At 45.0% G+C, this 24,999-nt stretch overlaps 1 protein-coding gene across 1 annotated transcript in view; it reads right to left on the reverse strand.

The window, feature by feature from the left end:
- SPAG16 (sperm associated antigen 16) overlaps positions 1–24,999 on the reverse strand; it is a 1,446,914-nt gene that overhangs the window by 477,128 nt on the left and 944,787 nt on the right. Inside the window, exon 14 of the mRNA XM_075317532.1 lies at positions 10,116–10,181. Coding sequence (XP_075173647.1) covers positions 10,116–10,181 — 66 coding nt within the window. The remainder of the gene's footprint in view (positions 1–10,115; positions 10,182–24,999) is intronic.

The following is a 24,999-nucleotide window of genomic DNA, read 5'->3' on the forward strand; positions in this document are numbered from 1 at the left end:
GCATGACCGGAAGTGATGAGCATTCACAAGAGCATTAACAGCGAACACAGGTACGTGCATGACCACTGGTGACGTCGCATTGAATAGAATGATAGTACCCTGTGGGTGTGCTAACATGTTAAGAGGGTGGCTAGTCCGGGTATATAAACACCCTTGGGATTAGTCTCTGTGCTCATTAGCATAAGATAAACGATCTTTAGAAATGTACCTTTTCTAAAGATCTCTTTACTAGATACAGGGACAGTTAGGCAGGTATTAGCAATATGTACCCAGTACTGCTCGTGGTTCTGGGTGCATATTACACCTGACAGGTTCCCTTTAACCCTGAGCTATAGGATACAATATAATACAAAATATAATATTAATATAATCACAAATACATTACAGTATATGCATGGGACAAAATAAATTATCTTAACATGTATGCAATGATAAAAATGTGTTCTGGAGCACATACAGCAAATATATTAAAGGGAATCTGTCACCAGCTTTTTGCTCAGCCATGCGAGATCAGAATGATGTTGGACCGGAGGCCCTAATTCCAGCCATAAAAACCTTACTGGGCTGCTTGCTGTAGTTTTGATGAAATCACTATTTTACCTGCACCGGGCCTAGCAGTCCTTTGAATTCTGAGCTCTGTATAACCACACGCATGACACTTATTGACAGCTTTCTGCCTTTGCACAGCGTAGTCACATAATCTGTCACTTAGTGGTGTGGCTTATACAGAGCACATGATTATGGAGGACTAGCTGGCATCAAGTTTATATATACTGCAGTGATAATCTCTTGCTGATAAAACTGTGTTTTTATCAAAATTAAAGCAAACAGCCTAGTAGATGATTCATTGCTGGAATCAGGATCTCTGCGGGCGTTATGCTGATCTCAGATTAGGTGGCAAAAACCTGATGACAGATTCCGTTTAATAAACCTATAACACAATGAATGATGATGGATGAAAATAGATCCTTTATTAGTCTCTATTCTTCTTATTCACAAACCCTCCAATATCCAAATAGTAGAACATGAAAAAAAAATGCTGATAGGTTTGGTTTTAGAAAAATCCATTGGAGCACATTTCATGAAATGATATAAGGTCTTACAATAAAACATACTTACACATATAGATAATGCAAAGAGGAAAACTGGTTACAAATTACCCAGCTATTTTTCATGACAACCAAAGCCAGAAGAACAATGTGAATGTATGAATTCTGAGAGCGAGCAAAGCAGTCTCCGGAGTTCAATAATGAGTGTATGTGCAAGGTAACAAAGAGCGGTCTTCATCTCCAGGCAAATGTAATTTGTAGGTTAGTGCAAACCAGTTCGTATTGTACAGAACACAGCGTTTCATCTTCTCGAGCTTTCCTCTGCTATCTAGTTAGGTATTTTTACCATTAGAACATTGATTCTTTTTGTTGAAGTTGAATACAAAAGAAAGCCGACTTCTAGATGTAGCAGAAAGCAGAAGAGCTAATGATTTATCCAATGATATACCACAAAATGTAAGGAAAAAAGCACACACAAAGTGGCCTTGGCATACGGGGCACAGTATGCCATGGAAAGTGATGTGATGGCGCCAAAGTGTGAACCCCTAGGTCGGATGTAGTCGAGGGCTCAAACTTATTACTGTTCACATGTACACAGAGTCCTGCAGTTTTTTAGTTTCACTAACTTCCTAGCTATGTTGTCAATGCATCCAATAAAGGGAACCTCACAGCTGATATATGACACCTGACAGCGGAAATACACCGTGTGCAGAATTATTAGGCAAGTTGTATTTTAGAGGATTTTTTTTTATTATTGATCAAAACCTATGTTCTCAATCAACCTAAAAGACTCATAAATATCAAAGCTTTAAATTTTGGGAAGTTAGAGTGGATTTTTTTTTAGATTTGGCTATCTTAGGAGGATATCTGTTTATGCAGGTAACTATTACTGTGTAGAATTATTAGGAAACTTAATAAAAGCCAAATATATTCCCATCTCACTTGTTTATTTTCACCAGGTAAACCAATATAAACTGAACAAAATTTAGAAATAAACGATTCTGACATGCACCCCCCCACCCCCCAAAAAAAATTAGTGACCAATATAGCCACCTTTCTTATGATGACACTCAACAGCCTACCATACATAGATTTTGTAAGTTGCTTGATCTGTTTACGATAAACATTGCGTGCAGCAGCCACCACAGCCTCCAGACACTGTTCCGAGAGGTGTACTGTTTTCTCTCCCTGTAGATCTCACATTTTATGAAGGACCACAGGTTCTCTATGGGGTTCAGATCAGGTGAACAAGGGGGCCATGTCATTATTTTTTCATCTTTTAGACCTTTACTGGCCAGCCACGCTGTGGAGTAGTTGGATGCATGTGATGCAGCATTGTCCTGCATGAAAATCATGTTTTTCTTGAACGATACCGACTTTTTCCTGTACCCCTGCTTGAAGAAGTTGTCTTCCAGAAACTGGCAGTAGGCCTGGGAGTTGAGCTTCACTCCACCCTCAACCTGAAAAGGTCCCACAAGTTCATCTTTGATGATACCAGCCCATACCAGTACCCCACCTTCACCTTGCTGGCGTCTGAGTCGGAATGGAGCTCTCTGCCCTTTACTGATCAGTCTCTGGCCAATCCATCTGGCCCATCAAGAGTCACTCTCATTTCATCAGTCCATAAAACCTTTGAATAATCAGTCTTGGCCCAGTCTTGACATTTTATCTTGTTTCTTGTTCAAAGATGGTCGTTTTTTAACCTTCCTTACCTTGGCCATGGCCCTGAGTATGGCACACCTTGTGCTTTTTGATACTCCAGTAATGTTACAGTTCTGAAATATGGCAAAACTTGTGGCAAATGGCATCTTGGCAGCTTCACGCTTGATTTTCCTCAATTCATGGGCCTTTCTTGCCCAACACATTTCTTGCGATCCTGTTGGCTATTTGCCATGAAATGCTTGATCGTTCGGTGATCACGTTTCAAAAGTTTGGCAATTTCAAGACTGCTGAATCCCTCTACAAGACATCTCACAACTTTGGACTTTTCAGAGCCTGTCAAATCTCTCTTCTGACCCATTTTGCCAAAGGAAAGGAAGTTGCCTAATAATTAGGCACACCTTATAAAGGGTGTTGATGTCATTACACTGCACCCCTCCTCATTACAGAGATGCACATCACCTGATTTACTTAATTGGTAGTTGGCTCTCAAGCCTTTACAGCTTGGAGTATAACATGTATAAAAAAGTATCATGTGATCAATATAATGCTCATTTGCCTAATAATTCTGCACACAGTGTATGGCACCTGACAGCGGATATATGCTATCCAATCCACAGGCATCCTGTATCAGATGCTGATTTCAGTCATACATGTTTAACTCTTAAATGCTGCAGTGTTTCATTGAGATATACTGTAGTTCAATATCTGAGAAGACCAGGCAGGAAAGGCAGGAACCTGGTGTCTTCTCCCCATCCGCTGAACTGGAGTGCCAAATCTACCTATACACACACAAAGGGAGAGACCTGTTACTTCATGGCAACGGGTGAGGAGAAGCCACCGGGGACCTATATGTCCAACTAATGTTCAATGTAGCTTGGTCTCTGGTAACTCTGCAGCATTTCAGAGTTAAACATGCAAGTGCATCTCAATAAATTAAAATATAATCAAAAAGTTAATTTATTTCAGTAATTCAATACAAAAAGAGAAACATATTATATAGAGTCATTACACACAGAGGGATCTATTCCTATATATTATATAGAGTCATTACAGAGGGATCTATTTCAAGTGTTTATTTCTTTTAATGTTGATGATTATGGCTTACAGCCAATGAAAACCCAAAAGTCATTATCTCAGAAAATTAGAATATAATATAAGACCACACTCAGAAATGTTGGTGCCTACTCAAAAGTCTGTACAGTAAATGCCTCAATACTTGGTCGGGGGTCCTTTTGTACGAATTACTGCACCAATGTGGCGTGGCATGGAGGCGATCAGCCTGTGGCACTGCTGAGGTGTTATGGAGCCCAGGTTGCTTTGATAGCAGCCTTCAGCTCGTCTGCATGTTGGGTCTGGTGTCTCTCATCTTCTCCCAGACAATACCCTATAGATTCTCTATGGGGTTTAGATCAGGCGACGTTGCTGGCCAATCAAGCACAGTGATACTGTGGATACTAAACCAGGTATTGGTACTTTTGGCAGTGTGGACACGTGCCAAGTCCTGCTGCAAAATTAAATTTCCATCTCCAAAAAGCTTGTCGGCAGAGGGAAGCATGAAGTGCTCTAAAATTTCCTGGGAGACGGCTGCGCTGACTTTGGCCTTGATAAAACACAGTGCACCTATACCAGCAGTTTAGCCAGTGCTAAAGACCAGCTTTGAGGTTTTATTTCTTTGGTGAGAAATGTAACTGTATATAAACCTTTCTAGTTTCGCATTTATTAACCTTTTAGTTTTGCTGTGGAATTTCCTTTCAGTTTAGCATTGATTTATTTTGTGTAAACTTTTGTCGACTATTTCCTTTTTTTTGGTCTTTTTATGTTTTTAATTATATGATCAATATAGCTCCTTGAAATAATATATATATATATATATATATATATATATATATATTTATATTTAAAATTTTCATTTATCTTCCTTGTTCTTAAAGTGTGAAAGAATTTTTAAATTACTAGTCATAAAAGAAGCCTGTCAGGTGTAATATGCACCCAGAACCATGAGCAGTTCTGGGTGCATATTGCTAATCCCTGCCTAACTGTCCCTGTATCTAGTAGCATAAATAAACAGATCTTTAGAAAAAGTATTTCTAAAGATCGTTTCTTATATGCTAATGAGGTCCATGACTAGTCGCGAGGGCGTGAGTTCCCTTGGCTAGTCAGCCTCCTTAACATGTTAGCACGCCCCTGTGGGCGTACTAACATGCTATTGCATACACAGTGGCGCCGCACATACCTTAGTCTTTTCTGGCGGCCGGCGGAGGATGGATGCACACTGCCCATGATCCGGAGTCCCAGGTCTTCTGGTCATGCGCACTATACCTCACTGAAGCCGGGAAGCATACACCTGGCATCAATTTAGTGCGCATGATTGGAAGTCCAGGGGACTCCGGATCATGCGCAGGGCTCATCCATCCTTCGCCGGCCGCCATCAAGACTGAGATATGTGCGGCGAAGTTGCGCATTCATTAGCATGTTAATACGCCCACATAGGCGTGCTAACTTGATATGTGGGCCGACTAGTCAAGGGAACTAACACCTTTGCGACTAGTCATGGACCTCATTAGCATATCATAAAGGATCTTTAAAAATACTTTTTCTAAATATCCCTTTATCTATGCTAGTTTATACAGGGACAGTTAGGCAGAGATTAGCAATATACATCCAGAACTGCTCATGGTTCTGGGTGCATACTGTACCTGGCAGGCTCCCTTTAAAAAAAAAATCATCCTTCCTTACTATGCCCACAGAAATAGCATAAACTGTAACCTGGCAATTGAATTCGTCAGAAAATAGAGTAAAAACAATGGATACATAATTTTGTTCCCAGCTTAGACTTCAAAACACTTATATCCTGCCTAGGCAATCCAACAGTGGCAGAAACCTAGTGTGCTACAGTATATCAGTCTGGAATCCAGCTGATTGATTGCAAGCTATGTTCTGTTCTATCTGTCCAACCATTCTGTATTAGCTCTCGTCCAGTTTGGTTCTGTCTGTCTGGTCAGTTCATTTTGGTCTCAGCTTCATTTCGCCTGTTTTCACCCTGGTTTACTCTTGCTTGTTCTGACCTTTCCAGTCTAGACCTCGTCCATTTCCTGTACCTGTGCTGCTTGTCTCATCCTCGTCTAGTCTGACCACGTCTTCGGGCTCTGTCTTATGTCTCCTGAACCTTGACTCTCCAGTTAGCTGCTGCTGGCCATGTGACTGCTCTGGAGTAGGACCTGATGACTACCTGCAGCCCAGCCTATCCTCACCACCAGAGGCTCTAGTGAAGACCAAGTAGCCACTTCCACACAGGGTAAGCCCACGTCCCGTGGTGCAGTGGGTTCACACATCCTGCACGGACTTCACAGTAAGTTTAGACCATGGACCCCGCTGACACATTGGTTAACCTGAGGGTTTTTTTTGTTAAATCCCAGTGTCAAAATATTTATTAGCTACAGAAGAGCATTTCTCACAACTTTACAGCCCTTACAAAGTAATTTTCCTCCTACTGAAGTCCTTTCACTTTCTAAGCATTAAGATACCCATTTCATGGCCCCCAAAAAGTACGTTGACAACAATAGTGCCTCCCTAAATACCCAACGACCCCAACACAGTATGATGCCCTGACACAGTTCTCCATATAGTATAATGGCCCTCCATACAAAATAGTGACCATCCAAACAGTATAACGGCCCTAACACAGGCCTCTAACCAGTATAATGGTCGACACAAAGCCTTCCAAACAGTATAATAGCTCCCACATAACTCTGCAAACTGTATAATGGGTCCCACATAGCCCACCAAACAGTGTGATAGCCCCACACAGGCCTCCAAACAGTATAATGGCCCTAACACAGCGCCCTATCCAGTATAATGGCCAACACAAAGCCTTCCAAAAATTATAATAGCTCTCACATAGCTCTGCAAACTGTATAATGGGTCCCACATAGCCCACCAAACAGTATGATAGCCTCACACAGGCCTCCAAAAGTATAGTGGCCCCCACATAGCTCTACAAACTGAATAATGACCCCCATTGATTTAAGCAATAACTACAAATACTTACCTCCGCTCGTTCCTCCACTGCACCTGTCACCGCAATGTCCATCATTGCTTTAAAAAAATTGATGCCAGCTGGAGGGGAGCTGAAACCGGGTCCCACAAACTCACGGGCCCCATAGCGAGTGTGTGGTCTGCCACTATTAGCGGTACTTCACTGAGTGAAAGATTAATGAGAAAAGATAGATTAACCCTTGCAGTTGTACTCTACATCATGTGATGAGAATTGTGGGTGTGACAATACTTATATATACATATATATATTATTTATACATTTAGTCATGAGCAAACACTAAAATGTTTGCGTGTTCGGTACTCGAATTAAGTAGGTTGGACATTCTGAAGAGCTTGACTCAATTAATGAGTATAATGGAAGTCACTGACTAGGCAGTTCAGTTCTCCATAAACATACAGCCAGCCATAAACAGAACATTTCTGGGTAAGGGAGAGTGGGATTTTTTATTTTTTACAGATAGCATCCATAAATGTTGGTTTTACCCCCAGTGAGAGCCATTCAGAGACTGCAAGCGGTTGTCACCGGGGTGCCTGCTCCCATCATTCACTGAAGCGAGCGCTTTGTGTCGGATGTGTTATGAACTACACATCTGAGCACTCGCGATACTTGGCCAAGGATTAAGTGTACCCAAGCACCCCAATGCTCTATTGAGTATCCAGCAGTGATGAGAGCGCTCGCTCATCATTACTAACTACATATTCCCATGTACAGTAGTTTCTTATCACATGGATATAGCTGGAACATCTGAGAAGCTTAAATTCCCCTTTAATTTGCCATTAACTGTTTTAGATCAATTCATAGACCTTTGATGAAGGACAGATTGTTTGCATATCTGTTTCCATTGTGCAGAACCGAGGTATGAAAGATGGCCATGATATATTCAGCATGAGATTTCAACAGCTTTACATTATTGAAATATGCAGCGGAGCCATCTTCACAACCAAAGAGGAACCCGCTGCGTTGATTTGAAAATGAACATATTTATATTAAAGGTTCAGCCAGCTTGGCCGCATGCTGTGTAGAATTAATTCACATGGCAGTAATTATATATTCACAAGCCCCTTCCTCATCGCCCGGAATAATAGATGCAGGCGTCGTTTTTATTCTCATTTACAGTCTCATTTTTCCTTAAACACATGGTCTGAGATGAACAGAATTGCCCTTGTTTAAAAATAATAGTTTTGTTGAAGCGATCTCCACCAGACACAGGCTCGTCTCCAGGAGCCGCACATCACATTAAGAAAATTCCCTGTAATTCTGCTACAGTAAGCGTGACATGAAGCCTATGGTTAGCTGAGGATCCATAGCATCGTGAAGTACTACTTTACCCCGAACGTCCCAGTTAGCAAAATACAGGTTGTGTAGTGAACACTTTACAGGGAAAACTAAGTATATAGAACAATAATTTTCACAAGTGAAATGCTGTTATTAAAAAAAACAACTGAAAAATAACATTGTAGAATGGTTTTACAGATGTTCTGAAGCAGGTGCTGGCACTAGATCAGCTCTACACTTCCAATGCATCAATCAATCCGAGTGCACAATTCAAGAACACGAAGCCTACATATTGTACCATTATGAGATCCCTCTTTTCTATGGTCTAGCTAGTCAGATTCCAGTGGATTCCAGTATCTGATCCTTCACATATTACCCACCTTGTATATTTTCAGGTTTCTGCAGTAAACCTGCTGTAAAGAACAGTATAACGGTTGCCATTTCACAGTAGATATCCATCTAGATATTTTTATCTGAGGCTAATGATAATGTTGTTCTAGGGTCCATCAGAACTCAACTAATCAATTATTTTACAATTCTGGGTACAAGTGTGCCATACATCCTCCCTCTCCATGGCTTTACAGCATGTAACACTTTTTGAAATAATATAAAACAAACGTCTTCGTCATCCCACAATTATGGCTAATATCCTTCTTCACTTTTACCCCTTGCTACGTCCCTTATCCCCCCCATTTTTTACCTTACTCATTCTCTTTTTCTATTAAAGAGGTGGGTTCGCTACTCTGCAATACTGGCCACATCCCTGTAAAACTGATAGGGAAGGTTTTTTCTAAATACCTTGATCAACCAATTCTGCCTTTGAGCGACGCTATCGCGGTCCGCTCATCCCCTTCTCATGACCCTCTGGGCTCCGTGACCTCTGGGATCCAGTGATGTCAGGTCAACTTCCAGTGACCTGACATCACCGCAGCCAACCCCAGTCTTCCTGAGTGACTGGGTTGTGGGCGGCCTTTCACTGCTCGGCACAGCCCAGCATCACTCCTGCTTGCAGTCCTCTTCAGTGAAGGAGAGCGCGTGAGATGCTGCGCTGTGAAGCTGGACTGTGATCAGCGGTGAAACGCCAACCACAACACAGTCACTCAGGAAGGCTGGGGCTGGCTGCGGTGATGTCAGGTCAACTGGAAGTTGACGTGATATCACCGGAACCCAGAGATCATGGAGCCTGGGATGGGGTGGGGGAGTCACTTCATGGGGATGAGCGGATCACAATAGACTGCCCACAGGCAGAATTGGCGGATCAAGGTATATAGAAATAGCCTTGTCTTTCAGTTTTACAGGGATGTGGTCACTACTGCAGAGCTTTGAACCACCCCTTCAGGGCCACCACTAGGGGGGGGACAAACAGTACTCTAGTCCGGGGCCCCAACAGAAGGGGGGCCCCTTCACACTTCATTTATTGGCTTGTGTGTGAGGTGTGGAGGCGGAGCAGGGATGGAAGCGGAGCTGGAGTGGAGTCTCAAGAGCCCCAAAAATTATGCCAGTCAGGGGCCCTGAATTTCCTAGTGGCAGCCCTGACCCCTTTAATACTCTGCCCCCTTTTCTAATCCATGTCATTCTTGTTCCAAATTGGGTCTCTCCACTGGGTGTGGGGTCTTTTTGTTTTCTAGTTTCTCTTTCCTTGTTCTATAAAACTAGGCTTACCGCCTAGGCTTCTCTGGTAATTGTATTATTAGTTAGATTAATTTCTATATATGTCATTATTATTGTCAATGCGCTAATATGTTTTTGTGTATTCTCTTTCATCTCCATTATGGGATATGGGGGGATTGATCCATGATGGAGTTGTTTCTATTCTAAAAATCTAGTATTAACAAAAACAGAATTATTCGGTACATTTCTTGCCCTTTCATGTGGCAGGCATCAGAAAAAAAGTGTGTTTTATCTTTGTAGGTCTATATTACAGTGAGACTAATGGATGGAGATTTCTGATCCAGCAAGCTGCCTCTCAGCACCAGAAAATGAAGACTATACATTCTATCATTTCTAGACTTTTTGGATCAAAACATGGCAGAATATACTTTTGGTTATGAATCCTTGTAGCAGTCACTTACCTTCATGTTAAAAGTTGCATAATTGCAGGAGTGGAGGTGGCCATAAAATGTCTGAGCACAGACCCCCTGAAAGAGAAAATATGACAATGGATGAGGGTCGGTCTGCTATATCACTTTCATATATTGTATAGTATTTTACAACAGACTGCTCCCGCTACAGTACACAAGACCATTTTCCTTTCCGCGCAGATGTAGACTGACTGTGCTGGTATGTCCGGGATAGCTTTTTTATAGTATAGTGTAAGTTTATACTGTCCTGTAATCTTTTGATGGATTTATGGATAGGAAAGGATCACCTTAAATTGTTACTAGTAAATTTCTCTCTGAGAATGACTGGAAATGCTTGTCGTCAACGTATGAGTGTCTGTGCCAGCAAATGAGTTCACATTTAACTAGAATTCAGCCCAAGGTACTGAACTGTATATTGTTATCCCGTAGATGCGGGGAGCTATATCAATTTTAACAGGCTCTAAATAAACAGTATCTCCTGGTGCTTAGAGGCGCTGTGTAGTCTGAAGCATGATACAATCTGGTTGCAAATTTGTCTATGTCTCCACATGGTGAAGGTGCCATTTAATGAATGCAATTTATCAATATGAATTAATAATGCGGCGATTGGTATCTCACATTTATTTTCAATACATATTGCATTTCAATAAATAATGCTTTTTTTTGCAAATATATTACATTTCATCTTAAAGCACCACTCCAGCATTTTATCACTAATGCATGTTCCCTGCCCCTAGTATTATACTTACTAGCCATTGTCGTCTGCTTTTCCCAGCACCGCTCCGGTCCCTCTCCGCCAGTGTCATGGTTCGCCTCCCTGTCCACATGGCTAGGGGGCGGAGCCTTCTCTCGAGCCTCACTTCCAGACCCTGGATGCCTTAAAAGTTGGCATTTCCAGTGAACCAGTGCCGGCTATAAGCTTAGCACTGCTTTGCCTGTGATTGCTGGTCCTCTGAGTGATATCCTGATCTGTCTGTTCCTGTGCCCCCGTGCCCTTGTCTCTGTTCCATCCCCTGGTCGTCCCTCCTGTCCTCTGTCCCCTCTCCTATTTCCCCACTCGGTTGCTTCCTCCGGTACTGACCTTGGCCTGACTTTGACTCCGCTTTTGCTCGTTCCTCCAGTCCTGCTTCTGCCCATACGGTGTTTGACACAGCCTGTCTGACTATTCCTTGCATGCTCTGCAGCTCTGCTTCTCAGCTGTGCTTTGAGGTAATGCATGAGAACACTGTGAATTCACTTCCTGGTTCTCATTGCTCTGTGTAGTGTATTATGCTACAGAGCTCTGGCTCCACCTGGTGGCAGCATTACAGCCAGCCTGGGACTGCAGCTCCTGACTGCCCAGAAGTAATGGCTAATGCTCATAAGCTCTCAATCCAAGCCTATGAGAGCCTTGTCCTGGCTTTCACAGACTTACCTGAAAACTGTCTTCCAATCTGCCTAGCAAACACTAGAGTGATCCGGAAAGTTACAACTAGCAGGAGATGATCCGAGCAGCACTCAGGACAGAAGATGGCGGTTGGTATTTTACTACAATAATTATACCAAACCCTAGAGTGGTGCTTTAAATACAAAAATGTAGTATAGTTTAACAAAAGTAGAAGTGGAATTTTAGTTAAGGTCACAGCCTTCATAACAACTTATCTTATAAAGTCATATTTTCTGTATTAAAGGGAACCTGTCACCAGATTTTTTTCCCTATAGGCTGCGGCCACCACCAGTGGGCTCTTATATACAGCATTCCAGAATACTGTATACAAGTGCCCAGGCTGCTCTGTATAAGGTAGAAAACATTTCTCATTATACTCACCTGTGGGGTGGTTGGGTCTGCTGGGCATCACTGGTCTCAGTCCGACGCCTCCTATCTTCTTTCCATTGCCGTCCTCTTCCCCTGCTCCGTGTGGATGACGCATCCTATGTCATCCACTAAGACCTCCATTGCCCTCCTGTGCACCTGCACTTTCTCTGCCCTACTGAGGACAGAGCAAAATACTGTAATGTGCAGGCGCGGGGAAAGGTAAAAGAGCGCCTGCGCATGTGCACTACAATACTTTGATCTGCCCTCAGCAGGGCAGAGCAAAGTGCGAGTGCGCAGGAGCACAATGGGGGTCTTTGTGGATGACATAGGATGCGTAATCTGTACAGAGCAGGGTAGGAAGACAGCGATCACAAGAAGATAGCAGGCGTGAGATCAGCAATGCCCATCGTATCCGACCTCCTCGCAGGTGAGTATAGTAAAAGATGTTTTTATTTTTTACAAATCGGCCTGGGCTCTTATATACAGTATTCTAGAGTAATGTATATAAGGGCTCACTGGTGGACAAATCTGGTGACAGGTTCCCTTTAAAGGGGTTTCCTGGTTTAAGAAATCCCCTATCATAGGTGTAGTTTGTTTTATTCACACTTCCCAGGTCCAACGCTGAGACTCCACTGCTGCACCACGTGTCTGTTATTGCCTGAAATGCTGTCGACAGCGCTGCAGCATCGGTGAACTCAGCAGCTCTGAGCAGCTCATACCGTCTACTTAGTGAGCTCACTGATCGGCTGCAGCATGGTCGAATTGACCTCAGACATTTTCTGAAACTAGAAAACAAATTTAAATTTTCATTACAGTACACAGGGAGACAAACACCATAGGATCAACAGTAACATTACTAGAAAATTTACCAATTCAGTAATCCAACTCAAATTAAGTAGTTTCTTTGTGGCTAAAAACTTCTAAATTTCAGGCTAGATGATAACTTCTAAATTCTGCCAAATTTGTGGGGTTTTCATGTGATCATACCGAAAATGGTATGACTGAAGAAAAAACATTCATGCAAAGTGGGACAGAAAGTTAGGTGTACATAACGCAAGTGCTTGGTGTGCTATCTGGCCTCTGTGTTCAAGATCATCAGCGGGATGTCCACTTCCCTGTCTCTTACCACACCCCTTGAGCATTTAAAATTATGGACACAACTAATAGCAGTATTATTAGATAACAGAATGTATTTAAATTAGCTCTGAAAAGGATTGCTGTTTGTACATGACAGCACTAAGGACTGTAATGCAATAAATCCTGTCCAAATACCTGTAATACGCTATCCCTACCCCTGAAGCTAATTCTACACTAATTGCAGACAAAGAGCAATATTATTAGAGAATAGAATGTATTTAAATTGGCCCTGAAAAGGATTGCTGGTTGTACATGGCAGCACTTAGGACTAGAGATGAGCGAACCGGTCCCGGTTCGGCTCGAGGCGGTTCGCCGAACGGGGGGTCTGGCTCGAGTTCGGCTCGTCGAACGTTCGACAAACCGAACTCGAGCCCATAGGAAACAATGGCAGGCAATCACAAACACAGTAAAACACCTAGAAAACACCCTCAAAGGTGTCCAAAAGGTGACAAACAACTCACAACACAACACAAACACATGGGAAAGTGACAAGGACATGTACTCATGCGAAAACAAAACAGCTGGACAAGGAAAAAGAGGAGGACACACAGATATAGGCATGGCACGCCCTTCTAAAGTCATGTAAAACACCGCAAGGTGACTCCAAGCGGAGTCTCCCTTTTTTCCAAAAATTGGGCCCCACACACCCACCCCTTCAGTGGCAGCAGTTGTGCCCCAGTTGTACACTTCACAGCTAGATTTGCATCAAGCACATTCAAAAATACGCCATTCTTATCCGTCCCCAGGATGACACCGGGGTAGGTAGCAAAGTCTTTCCTGATCCCAGCTCTGTTCATCTTGGCTTCTTTTAAAAACACAGCAAGCAAGGGTTACTCCAAGCGGAGTCTCCCTTTTTTCCAAAAATTGGGCCCCACACACACCCACCCCTTCAGTGGCAGCAGTTGTGCCCCAGTTGTACACTTCACAGCTAGATTTGCATCAAGCACATTCAAAAATACGCTATTCTTAACCGTCCCCAGGATGACACCGGGGTAGGTAGCAAAGTCTTTCCTGATCCCAGCTCTGTTCATCTTGGCTTCTTTTAAAAACACAGCAAGCAAGGGTTACTCCAAGCGGAGTCTCCCTTTTTTCCAAAAATTGGGCCACACAGACACCCACCCCATCAGTGGCAGCACTTGGGCCCTAGTTGCAAACAGGATGTTTTGATTTGCATCAAGCACATTCAAAAATACGCTATTCTTAGCCGTCCCCAGGATGACACCGGGGTAGGTAGCAAAGTCTTTGCTGACCCATGACTTGTTCATCTTGGCTTCTTTTAAAAACAATGTAAGCAAGGGTTACTCCAAGCGGAGTCTCCCTTTTTTCCAAAAATTGGGCCACACAGACACCCACCCCATCAGTGGCAGCACTTGGGCCCTAGTTGCAAACAGGATGTTTTGATTTGCATCAAGCACATTCAAAAATACGCTATTCTTAGCCGTCCCCAGGATGACACCGGGGTAGGTAGCAAAGTCTTTGCTGACCCATGACTTGTTCATCTTGGCTTCTTTTAAAAACAATGTAAGCAAGGGTTACTCCAAGCGGAGTCTCCCTTTTTTCCAAAAATTGGGCCACACAGACACCCACCCCATCAGTGGCAGCACTTGGGCCCTAGTTGCAAACAGGATGTTTTGATTTGCATCAAGCACATTCAAAAATACGCTATTCTTAGCCGTCCCCAGGATGACACTGGGGTAGGTAGCAAAGTCTTTGCTGACCCATGACTTGTTCATCTTGGCTTCTTTTAAAAACAATGTAAGCAAGGGTTACTCCAAGCGGAGTCTCCCCTTTTTTCCAAAAATTGGGCCCCACACACACCCACCCATTCAGTGGCAGCAGTTGTGCCCCAGTTGTACACTTCACAGCTAGATTTGCATCAAGCACATTCAAAAATACGCCATTCTTATCCGTCCCCAGGATGACACCGGGGTAGGTAGCAAAGTCTTTCCTGATCCCAGCTCTGTTCATCTTGGCTTCTTTTAAAAACACAGCAAGCAAGGGTTACTCCAAGCGGAGTCTCCCTTTTTTCCAAAAATTGGGCCACACAGACACCCACCCCATCAGTGGCAGCACTTGGGCCCTAGTTGCAAACAGGATGTTTTGATTTGCATCAAGCACATTCCAAATCCACAAGCATTTACTCTCCCCAGGATGACACAGGGGTAGTAAATTCCTTCTGGATCCATGACTTGTTCATTTTGATGAACGTCAGTCTGTCCACATTGTCACTGGACAGACGCGTGCGCTTATCTGTCAGCACACACCCAGCAGCACTGAATACACGTTCAGAGACAACGCTGGCAGCTGGACACGACAAAATCTCCAAGGCGTAAGTTGCGAGCTCTGGCCATTTTTGTAGGTTTGAAGCCCAAAAGGAGCAAGGCTCCAGTTGCACAGTCATGGCATCGATGTTCATTTGGAGATACTCCTGTATCATCCTCTCCAGCCGTTGACTATGTGTCAGACTTGTTGTCTCTGGTGGCCTTGCAAAAGAGGGTCTAAAAAAATTATGAAAAGATTCCATAAAATTGCTGTTACCGGCACCAGAAAAGGTCCTACTGGTACGGGTAGACTGTTGAAGATGACGAGACCGTCCCATGTTTGTCAAGTTACAACTGGGAGATTCACTCCCTGCACCTGCACGGTTGTTTGGTGGAAAAGCCGAGCTAAGATCTAGTAACAGCTTCTGCTGATACTCCTGCATACGTGCGTCCCTTTCTATGGCTGGAATTATGTCACAAAATTTGGACTTGTACCGGGGATCTAATAGTGTGGCAATCCAGTAGTCATCATCACTTCTAATTTTGACAATACGACTGTCATGTTGGAGGTAGTGCAACAAAAAGGCACTCATGTGTCTTGCGCAGCCATGCGGACCAAGTCCATGCTGTGTTTGTGGCATAGAGGTGCTACCCGTTCTTTCTTCCTCTGACATCTGACCCCAACCTCTTTCAACTGAAATTTGACCAAGGTCTCCCTCATCCGCTGAGTCTTCCATGTCCATGGACAGTTCGTCCTCCATTTCTTCATGTTCTCCTGCACCTTGCTCAACATTTCGCCTGCTACTATGCGCCCTTGTCGATCCCTGTCCCCCATGGTCCCATGCCTGCTGCGTTGGTGATGATGAACGTCTGGACCTTCGTGATGTTGTTGTCCCTTGCGCATATGAATCCTCCTGTAGTTCCTCCCCTTCATGTTGTCCCACCCCCTGACTCCGAATAGTGTTTAGCGTGTGCTCCAGCATGTAAATGACTGGAATCGTCATGCTGATAATGGCATTGTCAGAGCTAAACATATTCGTCGCCATGTCGAAACTGTGCAGAAGGGTGCATAGGTCCTTGATCTGAGACCACTCCATCAGGGTGATCTGCCCCACCTCTGCATCTCGTTGGCCCAGGCTATACGTCATGACGTATTGCACCAGGGCTCTGCGGTGCTGCCACAGTCGCTGTAACATGTGGAGAGTTGAATTCCAGCGTGTCGCCACATCGCATTTCAGGCGATGAACCGGCAGGCCGAAAGACTTCTGGAGCGATGCAAGTCGCTCTGCTGCGGCGCTTGAACGGCGGAAGTGAGCTGACAGTTTTCGTGCCCTGTTCAGAAGGCCATCTAGGCCGGGATAGTGTGTTAAAAATTGCTGCACGACAAGGGTTCAACACGTGAGCCATACAAGGTACGTGTGTCACCTTGCCCAGGCGAAGTGCCGCACCCAGGTTTGCAGCATTGTCGCACACGGCCTTACCAGGCTGCAGTTTGAGTGGAGACAACCATTTATTAAACTCGGACCGCAAAGCTGACCACAACTCCTCAGCTGTGTGACTCTTATTACCAAGACATGTCAAGCTAAAGACCGCCTGATGCCGTTGCGCTCTGCTGCCAGCATAGTAATGAGGGGTGCGTGATTCCTTCTGCGCAGTGAGAACGCTGGTGGCCTGACCAGGCAGGCTTGGGGCGGAGGTGGAGGACCCAGATGAGGTGGAGGATGCAGAAGCAGTGGCGGAACTTGGACAGACAGAGGATTGACACACAAGTCGTGGGGACGGCAAGACTTGTGCAGCAGACCCTTCACCATCTATCACCATAGTTACCCAGTGCCCAGTCAGCGACATGTAACGTCCCTGTCCATGCTTACTGGTCCAAGTATCGGTGGTGAAATGCACCCGTTCACACACAGAGTTTCTCAAGGAAGCGGTGATTGTTGTGTGCGACATGCTGGTGTAGCGCGGGCACACCTTTCTTAGAGAAGTAGTGGCGACTAGGCATCTGGTACTGGGGCACAGCGACAGACATAAGGTCTCTAAAATCCTGTGTGTCCACTAGGCGGAAAGGCAGCATTTCGGTAGCCAACAGCTTACAGAGGGATAGAGTCAACCTCTTAGCTTTGTCATGGGTCGGAGGAAGTGGCCTTTTATTTGACCACATCTGAGGGACAGAGATCTGGCTGCTGTGTGTAGACGGTGTTGAGTAGGGTGTCCCTGGAAAAATGCAGGTTTGTGAGGAAAGTGCAGGCGGAGACATGATGTTGCCTTCATCCAACGTTGGTGCTATCGATGTCTGAGAGAGCTGTACACACTCACTTGTTTCCCCTTCCAAACCAACTGACGACCTTACAAGCAAACTGCCTGTTGCGGTTACAGTGGTGGAAGTTTTGCGTGGAAAAACAGGTGTGGCAGCTGTCCCCACAGTCCTAGAAGATGAAGAGCGCGCGGATGCAGTGGAAGGGGCGGGGCGGTGGATGGTTCGCTCCGCTAGGCCGCATTGCAGCACGGTGAGCTTCCCACCGGGACTTATGATATTTATTCATGTGACGATTCATGGAAGAAGTTGTCAAACTGCTGAGCTTTTGACCTCTACTAAGAGAATCATGACAAATGTTACATATCACATGAGTTGGGCGATCTTTTTCGATGTGAAAAAAGGACCAGGCTAGGCAAGGCTTAGAGGCCATGCGACCTGTTGATCCACCCCGAATAATGCTCATAGGCAGAGTGGTGGCTGAGGATGCAGTTGTAGACGTGCTACCAGTGCTCCGACTCTGTCCAGGAAGGCGCAAGGTAACTTCGTCGTCGGTTGCATCCTCCTCCACCGCCTCTGTTGACCTCCTCGAGTGCCTGACTGGGGGGTTGACAGTAGGTGGGATCTAGAACGTCATCATCAATTGTTGTGTTTGCACTCCCCTCCCCCTCAGACCGAGCCTCTTCTTGCCCTGACGGAATATTTAAGTTGTCATCCCAATCGGGTATCTGCGTCTCATCTTCATCAGTATGTTCCTCATTGTCTATAACCACAGGTGTTACAGTTTGTGACAAAGGGTCAACATTATGCTCAGAAACTTGGTCCTCACGGCCTGAATCTGAGTCACAAAGGTTCTGGGCATCACTGCAGACCATTTCCTGTTCTGTACTCACTGTAGCTTGGGAGCAGACCTCTGATTCCCAGGCTATAGTGTGACTGAACAGCTCTGCAGACTCAGCCATCTCAGTTCCACCATACTGTGCAGGGCTGATGGAGACTTCAGAGCTGGGAGAAATCAAGTGTGATTGGGATGACAACTCAGAGGACTGGTGTTTTTTGGATGCGGGTACTTGAAGTGGCTGAGAGGGCACTTGTTGGACCACTTGAGATCCATTCAAGCATTTTCCTTTTTTGCCCATCATCTACCTTTCTTCCTGTTGTTCGTGTCCGTAAAAAAGGGAGCACATCGGATTGTCCACGGTAAGTAGTAGACATCTTACTTTTGCTGGTAGATGGTCTATCTTCAGCAGATGATAATGGAGCTTTGCCACCTTCCCCACGGACAAAACCTTTTTTGCCTTTTCCACCACGCCTCTTCCCCTTTCCACCAGCATCTGTCATTTTGCCACTCATGTTGATTGCGACAAGATTGTGGACTGAAAATGTGGTAGTAAAAATTGAGAGGTGGTGAAGATTGCAGTGGTGGTCTAGCTTTATTAACAGCAGAATAATAAAGAATAAATATCCCTGACAATGCAACTTAGTTATAATTAGTTGGAGTGTGCAACGCAGGCAGACGTGCTGCAAATGTCTTTGCACTAGTGGGACTATAGCAAAGTCCAATAGCCACGTATAGGATGCCACTAGGTACACTGAGTGTTTGCTAGTATAATGGCTTGGTTAGAATGAGTTGTAGTGTGCAACGCAGGCAGACGCGCTCTGCAAATGTCTTTGCACTAGTGGGACTATAGCAAAGTCCAATAGCCACGTATAGGATGCCACTAGGTACACTGAGTGTTTGCTAGTATAATGGCTTGGTTAGAATGAGTTGTAGTGTGCAACGCAGGCAGACGCGCTCTGCAAATGTCTTTGCACTAGTGGGACTATAGCAAAGTCCAATAGCCACGTATAGGATGCCACTAGGTACACTGAGTGTTTGCTAGTATAATGGCTTGGTTAGAATGAGTTGTAGTGTGCAACGCAGGCAGACGCGCTCTGCAAATGTCTTTGCACTAGTGGGACTATAGCAAAGTCCAATAGCCACGTATAGGATGCCACTAGGTACACTGAGTGTTTGCTAGTATAATGGCTTGGTTAGAATGAGTTGTAGTGTGCAACGCAGGCAGACGCGCTCTGCAAATGTCTTTGCACTAGTGGGACTATAGCAAAGTCCAATAGCCACGTATAGGATGCCACTAGGTACACTGAGTGTTTGCTAGTATAATGGCTTGGTTAGAATGAGTTTGTAGTGTGCAACGCAGGCAGACGCGCTCTGCAAATGTCTTTGCACTAGTGGGACTATAGCAAAGTCCAATAGCCACGTATAGGATGCCACTAGGTACACTGAGTGTTTGCTAGTATAATGGCTTGGTTAGAATGAGTTGTAGTGTGCAACGCAGGCAGACGCGCTCTGCAAATGTCTTTGCACTAGTGGGACTATAGCAAAGTCCAATAGCCACGTATAGGATGCCACTAGGTACACTGAGTGTTTGCTAGTATAATGGCTTGGTTAGAATGAGTTGTAGTGTGCAACGCAGGCAGACGCGCTCTGCAAATGTCTTTGCACTAGTGGGACTATAGCAAAGTCCAATAGCCACGTATAGGATGCCACTAGGTACACTGAGTGTTTGCTAGTATAATGGCTTGGTTAGAATGAGTTGTAGTGTGCAACGCAGGCAGACGCGCTCTGCAAATGTCTTTGCACTAGTGGGACTATAGCAAAGTCCAATAGCCACGTATAGGATGCCACTAGGTACACTGAGTGTTTGCTAGTATAATGGCTTGGTTAGAATGAGTTGTAGTGTGCAACGCAGGCAGACGCGCTCTGCAAATGTCTTTGCACTAGTGGGACTATAGCAAAGTCCAATAGCCACGTATAGGATGCCACTAGGTACACTGAGTGTTTGCTAGTATAATGGCTTGGTTAGAATGAGTTGTAGTGTGCAACGCAGGCAGACGCGCTCTGCAAATGTCTTTGCACTAGTGGGACTATAGCAAAGTCCAATAGCCACGTATAGGATGCCACTAGGTACACTGAGTGTTTGCTAGTATAATGGCTTGGTTAGAATGAGTTGTAGTGTGCAACGCAGGCAGACGCGCTCTGCAAATGTCTTTGCACTAGTGGGACTATAGCAAAGTCCAATAGCCACGTATAGGATGCCACTAGGTACACTGAGTGTTTGCTAGTATAATGGCTTGGTTAGAATGAGTTGTAGTGTGCAACGCAGGCAGACGCGCTCTGCAAATGTCTTTGCACTAGTGGGACTATAGCAAAGTCCAATAGCCACGTATAGGATGCCACTAGGTACACTGAGTGTTTGCTAGTATAATGGCTTGGTTAGAATGAGTTGTAGTGTGCAACGCAGGCAGACGCGCTCTGCAAATGTCTTTGCACTAGTGGGACTATAGCAAAGTCCAATAGCCACGTATAGGATGCCACTAGGTACACTGAGTGTTTGCTAGTATAATGGCTTGGTTAGAATGAGTTGTAGTGTGCAACGCAGGCAGACGCGCTCTGCAAATGTCTTTGCACTAGTGGGACTATAGCAAAGTCCAATAGCCACGTATAGGATGCCACTAGGTACACTGAGTGTTTGCTAGTATAATGGCTTGGTTAGAATGAGTTGTAGTGTGCAACGCAGGCAGACGCGCTCTGCAAATGTCTTTGCACTAGTGGGACTATAGCAAAGTCCAATAGCCACGTATAGGATGCCACTAGGTACACTGAGTGTTTGCTAGTATAATGGCTTGGTTAGAATGAGTTGTAGTGTGCAACGCAGGCAGACGCGCTCTGCAAATGTCTTTGCACTAGTGGGACTATAGCAAAGTCCAATAGCCACGTATAGGATGCCACTAGGTACACTGAGTGTTTGCTAGTATAATGGCTTGGTTAGAATGAGTTGTAGTGTGCAACGCAGGCAGACGCGCTCTGCAAATGTCTTTGCACTAGTGGGACTATAGCAAAGTCCAATAGCCACGTATAGGATGCCACTAGGTACACTGAGTGTTTGCTAGTATAATGGCTTGGTTAGAATGAGTTGTAGTGTGCAACGCAGGCAGACGCGCTCTGCAAATGTCTTTGCACTAGTGGGACTATAGCAAAGTCCAATAGCCACGTATAGGATGCCACTAGGTACACTGAGTGTTTGCTAGTATAATGGCTTGGTTAGAATGAGTTGTAGTGTGCAACGCAGGCAGACGCGCTCTGCAAATGTCTTTGCACTAGTGGGACTATAGCAAAGTCCAATAGCCACGTATAGGATGCCACTAGGTACACTGAGTGTTTGCTAGTATAATGGCTTGGTTAGAATGAGTTGTAGTGTGCAACGCAGGCAGACGCGCTCTGCAAATGTCTTTGCACTAGTGGGGACTATAGCAAAGTCCAATAGCCACGTATAGGATGCCACTAGGTACACTGAGTGTTTGCTAGTATAATGGCTTGGTTAGAATGAGTTGTAGTGTGCAACGCAGGCAGACGCGCTCTGCAAATGTCTTTGCACTAGTGGGGACTATAGCAAAGTCCAATAGCCACGTATAGGATGCCACTAGGTACACTGAGTGTTTGCTAGTATAATGGCTTGGTTAGAATGAGTTGTAGTGTGCAACGCAGGCAGACGCGCTCTGCAAATGTCTTTGCACTAGTGGGACTATAGCAAAGTCCAATAGCCACGTATAGGATGCCACTAGGTACACTGAGTGTTTGCTAGTATAATGGCTTGGTTAGAATGAGTTGTAGTGTGCAACGCAGGCAGACGCGCTCTGCAAATGTCTTTGCACTAGTGGGACTATAGCAAAGTCCAATAGCCACGTATAGGATGCCACTAGGTACACTGAGTGTTTGCTAGTATAATGGCTTGGTTAGAATGAGTTGTAGTGTGCAACGCAGGCAGACGCGCTCTGCAAATGTCTTTGCACTAGTGGGACTATAGCAAAGTCCAATAGCCACGTATAGGATGCCACTAGGTACACTGAGTGTTTGCTAGTATAATGGCTTGGTTAGAATGAGTTGTAGTGTGCAACGCAGGCAGACGCGCTCTGCAAATGTCTTTGCACTAGTGGGACTATAGCAAAGTCCAATAGCCACGTATAGGATGCCACTAGGTACACTGAGTGTTTGCTAGTATAATGGCTTGGTTAGAATGAGTTGTAGTGTGCAACGCAGGCAGACGCGCTCTGCAAATGTCTTTGCACTAGTGGGACTATAGCAAAGTCCAATAGCCACGTATAGGATGCCACTAGGTACACTGAGTGTTTGCTAGTATAATGGCTTGGTTAGAATGAGTTGTAGTGTGCAACGCAGGCAGACGCGCTCTGCAAATGTCTTTGCACTAGTGGGACTATAGCAAAGTCCAATAGCCACGTATAGGATGCCACTAGGTACACTGAGTGTTTGCTAGTATAATGGCTTGGTTAGAATGAGTTGTAGTGTGCAACGCAGGCAGACGCGCTCTGCAAATGTCTTTGCACTAGTGGGACTATAGCAAAGTCCAATAGCCACGTATAGGATGCCACTAGGTACACTGAGTGTTTGCTAGTATAATGGCTTGGTTAGAATGAGTTGTAGTGTGCAACGCAGGCAGACGCGCTCTGCAAATGTCTTTGCACTAGTGGGACTATAGCAAAGTCCAATAGCCACGTATAGGATGCCACTAGGTACACTGAGTGTTTGCTAGTATAATGGCTTGGTTAGAATGAGTTGTAGTGTGCAACGCAGGCAGACGCGCTCTGCAAATGTCTTTGCACTAGTGGGACTATAGCAAAGTCCAATAGCCACGTATAGGATGCCACTAGGTACACTGAGTGTTTGCTAGTATAATGGCTTGGTTAGAATGAGTTGTAGTGTGCAACGCAGGCAGACGCGCTCTGCAAATGTCTTTGCACTAGTGGGACTATAGCAAAGTCCAATAGCCACGTATAGGATGCCACTAGGTACACTGAGTGTTTGCTAGTATAATGGCTTGGTTAGAATGAGTTGTAGTGTGCAACGCAGGCAGACGCGCTCTGCAAATGTCTTTGCACTAGTGGGACTATAGCAAAGTCCAATAGCCACGTATAGGATGCCACTAGGTACACTGAGTGTTTGCTAGTATAATGGCTTGGTTAGAATGAGTTGTAGTGTGCAACGCAGGCAGACGCGCTCTGCAAATGTCTTTGCACTAGTGGGACTATAGCAAAGTCCAATAGCCACGTATAGGATGCCACTAGGTACACTGAGTGTTTGCTAGTATAATGGCTTGGTTAGAATGAGTTGTAGTGTGCAACGCAGGCAGACGCGCTCTGCAAATGTCTTTGCACTAGTGGGACTATAGCAAAGTCCAATAGCCACGTATAGGATGCCACTAGGTACACTGAGTGTTTGCTAGTATAATGGCTTGGTTAGAATGAGTTGTAGTGTGCAACGCAGGCAGACGCGCTCTGCAAATGTCTTTGCACTAGTGGGACTATAGCAAAGTCCAATAGCCACGTATAGGATGCCACTAGGTACACTGAGTGTTTGCTAGTATAATGGCTTGGTTAGAATGAGTTGTAGTGTGCAACGCAGGCAGACGCGCTCTGCAAATGTCTTTGCACTAGTGGGACTATAGCAAAGTCCAATAGCCACGTATAGGATGCCACTAGGTACACTGAGTGTTTGCTAGTATAATGGCTTGGTTAGAATGAGTTGTAGTGTGCAACGCAGGCAGACGCGCTCTGCAAATGTCTTTGCACTAGTGGGACTATAGCAAAGTCCAATAGCCACGTATAGGATGCCACTAGGTACACTGAGTGTTTGCTAGTATAATGGCTTAGTTATCAGTTGGAGTGTGCAGAGGACAAGAGGGTACAGTGGCAGGATTGTGGTGCTCTGGGTAGAGGAATGGAAGACTGCCTTTCTATTCCCTCCTAATGGTGAAATGCAGGTAGGAAATCCCTGACCTGGGCTACACAGACGCTGTTGCTGTTTGCAGGACCTGTCACCTATGGCTCTCTGACCCTGCCGGTTGGAGCCCTTAAAAGGACTGCTATAAAGTGCTCTCCCTAAGCTGTCTAACGCTGTGTATGCAGCGCATACAGCTGTATCGGCTATAGGACTCAGGAAGACGGAGCTGCGACAGTGATGTCTGACACCAAAGACGCAGAAGGCAGATAATGGCGTCCGTGAAGAAAATGTCCGGTTTTATAATGCAGGGACATGTGACATGCAGATCCTATCACACATGCCGTTGCTTCTCTGGCTCAAAGTCCACTTAGCTGTGTGTGTGTCTGGGATTGGCTGACATGCTGGCCCGCCCCACAAGACGCGCGCGCTTAGGGAAGGAAGACAAGAAAAAAAAAAAAAAAAATGGCGATCGCCATTATAGAAACAGCAGTGATCTGAAGGCGCTGTTCACGCACACTATACACTGAAATGTGATAATAGTTTGATTCACAGAGTGACTTACACTATTACAGCAGAAACCAAGCTATGATTTAGCTGTTTTTTGGCTGCTAGAACCGTTCTCGAACGTT

This window comes from Anomaloglossus baeobatrachus, chromosome 7 (genome assembly GCF_048569485.1).
Source record: "Anomaloglossus baeobatrachus isolate aAnoBae1 chromosome 7, aAnoBae1.hap1, whole genome shotgun sequence".
NCBI lineage: Eukaryota > Metazoa > Chordata > Amphibia > Anura > Aromobatidae > Anomaloglossus > Anomaloglossus baeobatrachus.